Source organism: Ranitomeya variabilis, chromosome 5 (assembly GCF_051348905.1).
Source record: "Ranitomeya variabilis isolate aRanVar5 chromosome 5, aRanVar5.hap1, whole genome shotgun sequence".
Lineage (NCBI taxonomy): Eukaryota > Metazoa > Chordata > Amphibia > Anura > Dendrobatidae > Ranitomeya > Ranitomeya variabilis.
In genome coordinates this window covers 80,454,772-80,467,304 of record NC_135236.1, presented here as the reverse complement: position 1 = coordinate 80,467,304, position 12,533 = coordinate 80,454,772, and the positions used below count along the sequence as shown (strand labels likewise).

Here is a 12,533-nt window from a genome sequence, read left to right as displayed (position 1 = left end):
AAGAGGACTTGAACTCTATAGCGCCACCTAAGGAGAAACCTTACCCCTTAGATCTCTTACATTAAGTCATCAAGGGATGCTGCAACATGACTGCTCTGAAGCCTGTAGAATGGAAGCCCCCCCCCTACTTTACGTAGGGAATATAGGGGGGGTCACATGGCCACACAACCTCTGGAGCTGATTGGCTAATTCTGGTTGCTAACCAAAAGGGTATTTTTGGTATTTATATTTATTATTTTATTGGGTAAATCCGGCCCCAATCAGTTGTCTTGGCGGTCTTTTAACGGCTGACAATTGGCTGTCAGTGCGTTGCCTTGCGGTCGCCGGGATATTTATGGCCAGGTACAGGCAGGTTTCAACCATTGTGAGGTACCGTGTGAAGAAAAGAAGACCCCACATTTCAATGGAGAACCTACTGCAGCAGGTCCTTGCGAGAGCAGCTGAACATGACGGTGCTGCATGGCTTATGTCTTGTCTCACCTCAAAGCCTGCTACTTCGGCTCCGGAAGGCGTCTCCCATCAGCCGGATCCCAGCTCTGCAGCGCAGCCCCTGCCGTTACCTCCGTTGTCTCCGCCGAGCCACCGCGGCAGCGCCAGAAAAAGGAAGCCCAGGACCACTTATTCCCCGTCACCGGCATCTCCCACACTCAGCCATCCTTCTCTGGAGAGCAGCAGGAAGTCCCGCCTCCCTCCATCAAGAAGGTCCCGGAGCCCATCGCGTGATGCCCGGCGACGTCGCGAGGAGACGCCGCCCACGTCATCAGGCGCCGCCGGAAAAGCCGGAAACAGTCACGGCCGGAAGAGTCTGTCGGTGAGAGCGCCAGTTTCAAATACCGGCTCTCCTCACTCGGCGGCTGCGGGCTTTGCCTTACCATCTACTTCCAGGATTATGCCAGCACGCGCGCAGGACCCGGAGTTCCTGCCTGCCTCATCCACGCAGGTGCGCTCGCCTAACAGGGAGGGCTCGAGCACAGGCTGCGCAACTGAGACGCCATCTGAAGACAGGAGCACTGGAAGGGGTGAGATTGTTGATCCTCATTTGTCTTTATTTAATTGTGATTTAAAGCGCATTTTTCAGACTGTACTTTCTGAGGCCTTAAGCGGCGCTCTTACTTCTGGTCCCCATTCCACCCCGCCTATAGATTTGTCTGCATCTGTCCTTAAGAATGTTTTTAAAGAAGCTTTAATATGCGACTTATCTCCGTTAGGATTCCATTTGAGTTCCTCCACCAAGGAACTTATTTGGAACAACCATTACGTAGACCTGTTTTCTTTACTTCCTAGACGAGAACAGCCGAGTAAGATAGACAAAAAAGAGGACAAGCCTGATTCAGAGGATTCTAAACGTACTTTTAAATCTTTCAACAATTGGTTACAGGCATTTGCTATTTACTCGGCTGTCCTTGGTGAGAAGTCACAACATCTGTGTAGCAAATTGTTCCAACATATAGACATTATTTTGGAAGCTTATCGCAATTTTGGCGGAGTTGCTTGGCTTCACTACGATGAGGCCTTCCGCCAAAAGCTAGCGGTTCATCCCGAGGTCCACTGGGGTAGTAAGGACGTGGGTTTATGGTTAAATTTAATGCTCCCTCAGAGACATTTTTCATCCAGATCCTCTTCTGCTCCTGTCACTAAGAAAGGCTTCTGTTTTGCCTTCAATGAATCTTCTTGTAAATGGAGCTCCAATTGCCGCTTTCGCCATGAGTGTTCCTTTTGTGGCAACACACACCCCGCTTTCAAATGCTTTAAAAAGCAGTCAGCTACATCCGTGTCAAAGGAGTCTAATGGAAAGAGCAAGGACACCAGTGAAAGTGGAAAATATGGTTTCATGGTTAAATCAATACCCAGACCGAATGAGCAGTAGCCTGCTTTTTAACGGTTTTTCTTTTGGTTTTTTCGTTCCCCCTTTCAAAGGGGCTGGATGCCAAATTGTTGAGAATTTACATTGGGTCGCTCTTTATCCTGAGGTGGTAGTAGATAAAATTAGGAGTGAGTTGGATTTCGGGAGGGTAGCTGGTCCTTTTTCCTCCCCACCATTTGTCAATTTTAGAATTTCTCCATTAGGTGTCGTGCCAAAAAGAGATCCTGGTTCTTTTCGTCTTATTCATCAGTTGTCCTTTCCTCCGGGTTCCTCTTTGAATGATGAGGTTGACAGTTCAGCCTGTTCCGTATCGTACTCTTCTTTTGACAAAGCAGTTGACATTTTGCGACACTTTGGTCAGGATGCCTTATTGGCAAAAGCTGACATTAAATCTGCCTTCCGTCTTCTTCCCGTTCATCCTGACGGTTTTTCCTCATTGGGCTTTCATTTCCAGGATTCTTTTTTCTTTGATAAATGTCTTCCAATGGGTTTTTCATTATCTTGTTTTTACTTTGAAAGTTTTTCTTCTTTTTTGCAATGGGTTTTGGGAACAAATTCTCCTGGGGCGGGCATTTTACATTATTTGGACGACTTCCTGTTTATAGGCCCCTCTTCTTCCCCTGAGTGTCTGAAGACGTTGAATTCGTTTGTTGATCTGTGTAAACATTTTGGCGTGCCTCTTGCTCACGAAAAGACCGTTTTGCCTTCTACAACAATTGCAACAATTGAATTTTTAGGCATAATTCTAGACTCCTCTGCTATGGAATGTAGACTCCCTGATGAAAAAATCACCAAACTGCGTTCTGCTCTATTTAAATTTATTTCCAAACCAAAATCTACCCTTAAAGAGTTGCAGTCTTTATTGGGCCTTCTGAATTTTGCCATCAGAATCATTCCAATTGGCAGAGCATTTTCCCGTCGGCTTTATGACGCCACAAGAGGCATTTCTGCTCCTAATTCCCATGTACGTGTCGTTTCTGCTTTAAAGGATGATGCTAGGGTCTGCCTGTCATTCCTTTCTGAGTACAACGGTATATCTTGCTGGCAGACGCCCTTCACTTCTGCAGATTCTCTGCCATTTGTGATCTCTGTTCAGGCCTCCACGGGCTGCGGCATTTTATTTTTATCACATTGGATAGCTCAGGATTGGCCCCTCGCTTGGGTCTCTTCTGGTGTTACCAACAACCTGTTGGTTTTGGAACTTTTTTCCATTTTTTTAGGTATCTCTATTTGGAGTCACCTTTTCCAGAATTCCAGAGTTGTCATCCTTTCTCTTGACCCTGGTGTGATTTTCTCTATCAACACCTTGTCATCCAGAAACAAATGGGCAGCGAGCATCTTGAGACATCTGGTTCTGGCCTGCCTTAGGCAGAACATTTGGCTTAAGGCAAGCTCTGGCAGAAGTAAATTTCATTCAGCAACTGATGCCCTATGTGCACATCATTGGTCGACTTTTCGTTCGCAGGTTCCAGAGGCGGATACGGAAGAAACTCCTTGCCCTCATTTAATCTGGGATGTGATCTCGGTTTGATCCCGCATTTTATTAAAGAATCATTGTCTGTTAGATCATGGGCCAGCTACTCGGCCGCATGGTTCGCTTGGCTGAATTTTTGTAGTTTACATTCGTTTAACCCTAGAATGGCTGACGCCATAGCTGGCTTAAAATTTTCTGAATCTTTAGTTGTTCAAGGTTTATCCTACTCTGCAGTATCTAAATATTTAGCGGGTGTGTCTTTTTTTCTCAAGCTTTTCGGAGAATTGCCGTTAACCTCATTTTTTCCAGTTAAACAGTTCTTAAAGGGCCTTAGGAAATGCACTTTTCAACCCGACACCAGACGGCCTATTTCTTTACCTCTACTTAAAGAGTTATGCTCACCCCTAAGCCAGGTTTGTTTAAATTCTGAAGAAACATTGTTCCACACAGCATTTTGTTTGGCGTTTTTTGGGGAGCTTAGAATAGGCGAATTGGTTTCTGCCAATAAATCTCATCCGTCTGGTCTTAGGTTGTCCGACTTAAGGTTATTTGATGGTTTTTTCACACTATTTATTAGAAAATCTAAGACGGATCAGCTAGCTAGAGGAACAACTATCAAGATTGTCTCTTTTCCTGATCCATTCATTTGCCCTGTTTTTCAAATTGGGCGTTGGTTGCATGCCAGAGCAATTGCTGAGGGACCGTTGTTTATTCATAAAGACGGTTCACCTGCTACAGTCTTCCAATTTAACTTTATTTTGAAAAAATGTCTAAAAGCCATTGGCAAAGGTCATCTCCGTATCTCCTCTCACTCGTTTCGGATTGGTGCTGCGACTGAAGCTTCTAGGTCTGGCCTCGGTGATTCGCAAATTAAGAAAATTGGGAGATGGGAATCGGGGAGGTTTAAGCTTTATGTACGTCACAATTTATATGATTACTAATTTTTGATTTATTTCAGGTCCGGTAGTAGTTTGGATAATCGGTTATTCTTTTATTTTCTGGGCAAAGACGAGCTTCACAAAGGTTTTATACGGAGAATTTGTCCTTCGACCCATCCTTGGTCCAAATTTTCTGGCATGGTGTCCGTGGACTAAGTTGGTATAATCTAAATTTTGAGTTTCAGCACTGTATTGCTTTGTTTCCTTTTCCTGATTTAGTAATCTTTCACATAGGCGGTAATGATCTCGGAAAATCCAGGACTCTGGATTTGCTCGCTAAAATGAGAACTGATATGGTTAATCTTAGGCAATCCTTTCCACTTCCGGTTTTCGTATTTTCCGAGATCATACCTAGGTTGTTATGGCAATCCCCTGATTCCAGCTTTATGAATAAAATTCGCAAAAGGGTGAATAGAGGCATGGAAAAATTTTTTCCTTTAATTAATGGTTTTTCTTACAGGCACCTTGAGCTTGAAGGTTTTTTACCTGGACTTTTTCGACAAGATTCAGTTCACTTATCTGACATTGGTGTTGACATCTTTAATCTTGATATGCAAAGCATAGTGGAAAAATGGCTGTGCGGTGTGGGGGGGGCCTCGCCTCTATGAGTCGAGGCTCGTGGGAAAATCGCCCAGTCTCTGGGTGGATGGTTTGGTGGTTTATGGAATATTGGTTAATTACTTGATTATTTATTTGGGTTTGTTTGTTATGACATTCTATGAGTTACCCAAAATAAACATCACGGCCTTATTTTCCACTATGTAAACTTTGTCGTGTATTTATTTATGGATGAATGAGGTTTGTGTTGCCATGGTAAATGCAGCACTAGTCTATAACACAGACAGTGACTAAAATCAGTACTAGATGAATAGTACAATTCGTAGTTACCAAGTGAGTTACTTTTTACATAGAAATTGCCTATACTGTATATAGATTGTAATTTCTGAGAAACTGAGAGTATATGTCTCAAATGTAGGAAATCCAAAATGTCGTTTTGGCAGTCAGTTTTAGTGGTGTTTTGAGCCTTAACCCTAGATATGCACCCTTAATGAGTTTATTATATTGGATGGGGTAATCATGCTAAACAGCAACTTCCTTGAGGAAACTCTCAACTGAAGAACCAAATCAGCAATTTGAAAATTGTGTAATTTGCCAGTGATGAAATATTCCAAAATTTTGACTCAGCAATATTATACAGTGTGAACCAAGGTACTGTGTCTGCTCTTTGTCAAAAAACAATTAGATGAGAACTGCGAAAAGTGCATTGCATGTGTTCTCATAAATCCACCTAGAATTTGTATAGAGCAGCTCACCTCAGCTCAGGAATACAAATGGCACCTTGTTCCCCACTCCTTCCTCATTGTACGTGGCGCACTTGACCGTAAGATGCCCTCTGCTGAACGTTAGCAAATAGCGACGGCAACTTTATTGTAATAGAAGAAGTTAAATGTTAAAACTCTAATAAGCTAACACCCTTTGGATCAGAAACCTACCAGATTGTCAAGCACTGGAAGCCACGATTATAATAATAATAATAATTTAATATGAATGTTATTTCTGTAGGGCCAAAATATTCCGCAGCACTTTACAATAAAGGAGGACATATACAGACACATGGTTCACCAGTTACAGGAGGAGTGAGGGTCCTGCTCACAAGCTACAATCTATAAGGAAATAGGGGGGCACAATAGGTAGAACGATCTTGTCATGTACGGTCCAGCCATCATTATTATGAAGAATGGTTATGATATAAAGCTGCATGATCCGTCATCACCCAGGATCTGTCTGAGTACAGTTACTGGCCTATTGGGGGCAGGGAGGATGTGGAGACAGATGAGTAGAAGGGAGCAGATTCTGAGGAAAAATTAAAAGGGGGAACAGGGCAGAGTTAGATTAGTGACGTGAGGTGATAGACCAGTCTAAAGAGATGTGTCTTTATAGCATGTTGAGAAACGTGGAGGCTTGGTATTAATCGCATAGTCCGGGTTAGTATATTTCAGGAAATTGGTGAAGCACGAGGGAAGTCTTGGAGATGGAATTGGGAAGTTCAGATTATGGAGGATGTTAGATCAGTTGTGGAGCAGAAAGCACAGGTATGGCGATAGACAGAGATGAGAGAGAAGATGTAGGGTGGTGCAGATATCAGTAGAAAAGGTGTATAATTGGGTGTTGTCAGCATATAGATGGTACTGGAAACCAAATTTGATGATGGTTTAATGCTCTCATGAACGTGCAATTTGCATTGATATTCAAAGCAGATCAAGGTCATTGTAATCCAGCCTGTGATAAAGAGCCTTGCTCTAAACTCTTCCTGAAAGAACAGGAAGTATGAAACTCAAAAAGCCCCAGTGGCAAATGTGAAAATTGCAAGATTAGCAAGATTTTAATATTTTTTTTTTGTAAGATGATAAAAAGAAACTGTAAAGAATACATATGACAGAAAAAACGTGATTTAAACCACACATTATTTTCTGGTGATGGCTTCCTTTTGGAGAGTGTTCAGTCTCTTTGCATTGTCACAATAGAGAAAGTAAAGCATTGCACAATGCCTATTCAAGTTAGGCCGGGTTCACATTAGCGTTTGGGGGCTTTGCGGAGGGCTGCGTATGTCCTGTGTTAAGCCCCCGCCTACTTCCGCATACGCTCTGTATTCTGCGTCGGCGGGCGCGTCAAAACAACGCATCCGCATACATCCGCATGTCCTGCGTACCCAATGTTAAAGATAGGTATGCAGGACGCATGCAGAAGTATGCGGAAGTAGGCGGGGCTTAGCGGAGGACACACGCAGCCCTCCGCAAAGCCCCCGAATGCTAATATGAACTGAGCCTTAAAGTGTTGTCCTCCAGACCAGAGTTGCTTTTGCCGCCAAAAGACAACAATCCCGAACTAGTAAGTTTTCAATAGTGTAGTGGAAATGGGTTTCCTAAACCCAATAACTCCCTTAAAGCGAACCTGTCACCATTATTTTGACAATGCCTGTAGTTTACTTAGCAAAATCCTGCTGACAGGGACTTGGACATAATATACCAGCACTCCCAGATGCTCGGATAACACCCGCTCATGCTCGGATAAGACGTTATCTGAGCACGTTCGCTCATCACTAACTCAACACCCCACATGAGGCGTTTTTTGACCCATGGGTGCATGTTCTCTGCAGATTGTAAGCTATGATACCATCTCTTTCTAAAGCTTAAGGGACCGCTCCAGCGTTTTTTCAATTTCAGCACTGGAGTGGTGCTACATAATGTAAGTTCCCTGAGTGCAGACGTATACTTACCAGCCGCTATCTTCAGCTCTTCCCGGGGCCACTCCGGTCCCACCCCACCATCTTGTGACCACAACTTCTGACTGACTGGAAGTCAAAGGTAATGGTCACAAGCTCTCAATGTAAGACTATGCTCTCATGGACTTGCATTAAGTTGTGGCTTTCGGTTCGTGTAGAAACACTCAAGCGATTCAGCAGGTCATAAACTGCTGGAGACTGACAGGAGCGGCGCTGGGAACAGCTGAAGATGGCGGCTGGTGAGTATAAGACTAGGGACACCACCCCAGCGCTGCAATAAAAAAAAAAGCTGGAGTGGTGCTTTAAAGACCATAAATCACAAATCTGTTGTTTATCTGTTGCATCACAGACATAACAAAGTGACATCAATCACACGTATACATGACATTGCTGTAATATAACTAGTTACAATGGCGTAATACTACCTCGCTATAGTACCGTGCAGTATAGCATAGCCTGGGATGACAGGACGTCAGAAAACATAACAGTGGGGTCCTTTCAATGCTGCAGCGGTTTTGTAAGAGGGTGGCCGATCAATTTTCAACCCTGTTGCGACGTTAATATCTGTCAGGCATTTCCAGTGATGCTGCTGGTGCGTTGAACATTTACTGCTGGGGTCCGCCACAGATCTCTGGGGGGTCTTAGTAGTTGAACGCAACAAAAGGGATTTTCCAAAGCAGATGAGTCCTTTAATGTGAGTCGATTCTGTAATTTCCTGCCATCCTACGGCTATATTTGCTCAGCGCCAGATTAACTGGAATTTTGGACCATCAGGCGGGGGAAATAATAACATCCCTCTGCACTGGTTATATATAGCTGTGTATCACCGCATGTGCCCCACAAAGCACACGGGACACATTACACCACCCAACCACACTCCATTTTACTTGGAAAGGATCATAAGACATAACTGTGGCAACAACGTTTTTAACTAAACAGTAACGTTATAATACCGCGCTGAAGGACGTCCTTACATTGTGGTGAACAGAGAGTAAAAGGGAAAAAAGGAGTCAAGTAACTTTACAGCTGCAATGTCTGTGATAATTCAGAGTAAGGGCTAACAGAAAGCACAAAACCCATTATTGTCAGCGTGTGAGAGCACATGGCCAATTGTCCACATGGACAATCATGAAAAATTGTAGAAAACTCTATTCTGGTCCATATTACTGCAGCCATGACACCCGACAGAGACCCTGATTCCAGTGATGTGTCACTTACTGGGCGGCTTGCAGCAGTTTTTACAAAATGGTTGTTTTAGCTGCTGCAGATCTACCAGTGCTCTGAATGCTGAGTTCTATATAAACCCATCCGAAGCATTGACTGATTGGCATCTTTCTGTGTACACTGTGCATAGGCAGAAAGTTGCCAATCAGTGCTGGGGCGGGGTTAATCCTGAGTTCATGAATTCAGATGACTACTAGGCAGCAGGTTTACTAGTCCTCTAGTCTCCTGTTGATAAAACAGTGATTCCAATAAGAGGCACAACGCTGGAATCAGGCTCTCTGTCTCTATATTATGCGGCTCATAGGTGGCAAAAAAGCTGCTAACATTCCCTTTAAAATGCTCATGCGCATTTGATAGTTGTTTGATGAACGAGTTGTTGGCCCCTATAAACATTGATTGGTCGATCCCACCAAAATTGGTGCATTTGGCCGACTTTCATGTAATGTATATGGGGGCGTTAAGACCCTCGATGGGCCTGAGACGTGAAAAATGTCTCCTGATAGGTTAATCTGAAACTGGCCTACGGATAATGCTGTAGATTTGCAGTCCTATAAGAGCACAGAAAAAGTATGTGATAAGATCAATTGGGGCTAATGATAAACTCAGCCTCCTATATCTATATCATATATTTATAGAGCGACCATTATATCCTACACACAGTAGTGTCATGTAATGGCATGTGCTATAACTGGAGAAAGAAAGGCATGGAGGGAACATCCAAAACTCAGACATTAGTCTCTTGTGGTTAAGCAAAATGTACAAAACTCGAGGTTCTCAGTAAACATTATGATTAGACTGATGATCAGCCCGCTGCCACGTCATGGTAAACTTCTTAGTGGGTCCCTCACTTTAAGGAGTGGTCCCAAACTAACCTTGATTTTAATCCTAAATGTCTATTTAATGTAATAATCTAATTGCTTTTCTAATACACTTTGATTAAAACGTTTCCATAGTTCTCTATCTATTCTCTCTAACTGCTTTATTTATTTTTACTTCTTTTATGATGACATTTTGTCTGAGAATCCACAGTGCATGCAGTGATACTGAAATGGGACTTCATCAGAGGTCAGAGGCTACAGTCACTGTTGCAGTCCATATCCTCACCTTGAAATGAAGCACTTCAGGGGCTGGACTAGTCCCTACTCTTCTAATCATGCGTTGGTTGTCAATTCTAACTTATGCTTAGTATAACCTCCAAACGAGATATTTCTTTTCAATGCGCAGTGACAGTGCGCTCCCTCACTGGCTCTAAGGGCACACTTACACAATCAACATTTGGTCAGTATTTTACATGATTATTTGCAAGCCAAAATAAGGAGTGGAACAATGAGAGGAAAAGTATAATAGAAACACATCATCACTTCTGCATTTTTCATCCACTCCTGGTTTTGGCTTACAAATACTGATGTGAAGTACTAACCAAATACTGAACATGTCAATGTGGCCTAATGAGAAGTGACGAGCAGTCTGTTTCAGGGGTGTGCTGCTCAACCTGCTTTGCTTGCCACGTTCTTATCTTTTCACTGACAGTGCGCTCTCTTTCTGATTCATCACCGGTGAGGGAGCGCACTGTCACTGTGCATTGAAAACAACTGTTATGCAGGGAGCTAATACTGAGCATACATAAGAATCCAGAACCGATAAAAAGAGGATTTAAAAAAAACACAACACGCATCTAGTAAGTGACACATCACTGGAATCAGGGTTTCTGTCCGTAGATTATGCTGCTCTGAGACTGGTTAGCAAAAATTTGGGGACAGGTTCCCTTTTCTGCCCAGTTATCATCATCATTACCATACTGCATAATAAAAATTGCTACCTCAATATATATTTAAGTGAACCACAAGAGACTGAAATAACTCATATCTCCAAGCATCCCTCCAAATTTCCCCCTATTAGTAAAACTGATATAAATCGGCATTGTTTACATCTGATGTGTTCATTTACGTTGTTCTCCTCCATCATAACAGCAGAAAGTCAAAAAAAGATGTGTCCAACCTTATACCAGACTGAATAGTATTGTATGTTGTGTTTTTTTTGTCTGGATCTGTGATGGAAACACCAACGCAGATGTGTACAGACAAAGCCATTACCAATGCTACGAACAGCACTCTACCTCATTGGTCTCTGATCTGCGGCTCTCCAACAATATCTACACCATGACCCAAGGGCTGAGCATGACCCTAAAACCAAAGACCTTGCATTTAAAAAAATATATTTATATATAGTTTTTTAAATTATAATTAGGATTACAAAAATTTGCATTCTTTTTAAGTAGGTAAAGAATTTTTCTTTGCTCTTCAAATTAATTTTGACCTATCGAATCCGACCATAAAGTCACCAAGGATATACTCTGAATTGGTTAAATTGCCATTGACGTTTTGCATCACATAATTCCCACACTGCATATCATAACTTTTTAAACTAACCTTCCATTCATAGCGATTAACGAGTCACAAAAAGAGAAAATTTTGAAGCCTGCTGTGATTAAAATACAAAAGAAGTAGCATATAGTAAAAAGAACCAACGAGGCACTCTAAAAACACCCCAACACACACTGTGCTAAACCACGTGAGTAATGGTAAATGGTAACGATAAGCTGTAATGGTAAAATCAATCATATTGAGTCTGACACAGATGACATCAAGGTGACCAAATTCCCTTCAGCCTTGACATCAAGGTGACCAAATTCTACTCCGCCTTGACATCAAGGTGACCAAATTCTACTCCGCCTTGACATCAAGGTGACCAAATTCCCTTCAGCCTTGACATCAAGGTGACCAAATTCTACTCCGCCTTGACGTCAAGGTGACCAAATTCTACTCCACCTTGACGTCAAGGTGACCAAATTCTACTCCGCCTTGACATCAAGGTGACCAAATTGTACTCCGCCTTGACATCAAGGTGACCAAATTCTACTCCGCCTTGACATCAAGGTGACCAAATTCCCCTCCGTCTTCAGATCTTGGCTGTCGAATACCATAAAGACCAAAAGTATTTTGCAAAGATAACATTACCATTGATAAGAAGTGTGATCAAGAATATTCCAGCATTCCAGAAGCGCAGCATATCAGCAGTTCTATGTCATCCAGTGTGTCCAGGAGAAGAGACTCTCTCTAGTAAACTCTGTAGTATCTCGGTCTTATACACAGCACTATATGTCCTTTGTACTTGCTTCTTATCTGGCTTCACATGACTGAAATCTTCCTATCTGCATTCAGTTCTTCTAAGTACTGTAGGGCAGGTTTTAGGGTGCACCGCCACTGTATGCCCTTACTTTCTCGTCTCTCTATAGAAGTCTTTATTCACTCTGTGTCTGTCTGTGGTATCCTTCCTGCTCATTGCCCTCGCTCATTCTGTATACATTTAGAGGAAGTGACTGAAATAGGGGGGTGTAAGAGTGAGGTCATCATCAGGATACAGAAATGAGGAGTGATGGGAGGTGTGGAAGCGAAGAGGAAAAAGAGGAGGAGAAACCTAAAAAGAGAAAAAGTGCAACAAAATAAGAAAGTAATAAAATGACATGGGTGTGATATATGATAAGTATCAGCCTGGCAGCATAACAAGTAACTGCTGAGCTGGAAAGCTAGAGTCATCAGTGGTGCTGGGTGCCTATAATGATATATAAGACTTTGTGCTTTTTCGAAGCAAGTCATGATAACATCAGCTAACATAGAACCTGGACTTAAAAGTCAGTGGTTTATAAAAGTGCATAATATGTGATATAAAGTAGTGTTGTGGGGACAGGGA

At 42.6% G+C, this 12,533-nt stretch overlaps 1 protein-coding gene across 3 annotated transcripts in view; it reads right to left on the bottom strand.

Moving 5' to 3' along the window:
- LOC143774869 (adhesion G protein-coupled receptor E5-like) overlaps positions 1-12,141 on the bottom strand; it is a 163,597-nt gene extending 151,456 nt beyond the window's left edge. For all 3 annotated transcript variants that reach the window (XM_077262640.1, XM_077262641.1, XM_077262642.1), the window contains exon 1: positions 11,801-12,141. In XM_077262640.1, the coding sequence (XP_077118755.1) occupies positions 11,801-11,852 (52 nt within the window). In that variant the 5' untranslated portion in view covers positions 11,853-12,141. The remainder of the gene's footprint in view (positions 1-11,800) is intronic.
- Between the last annotated feature and the right edge of the window lie 392 nt (positions 12,142-12,533).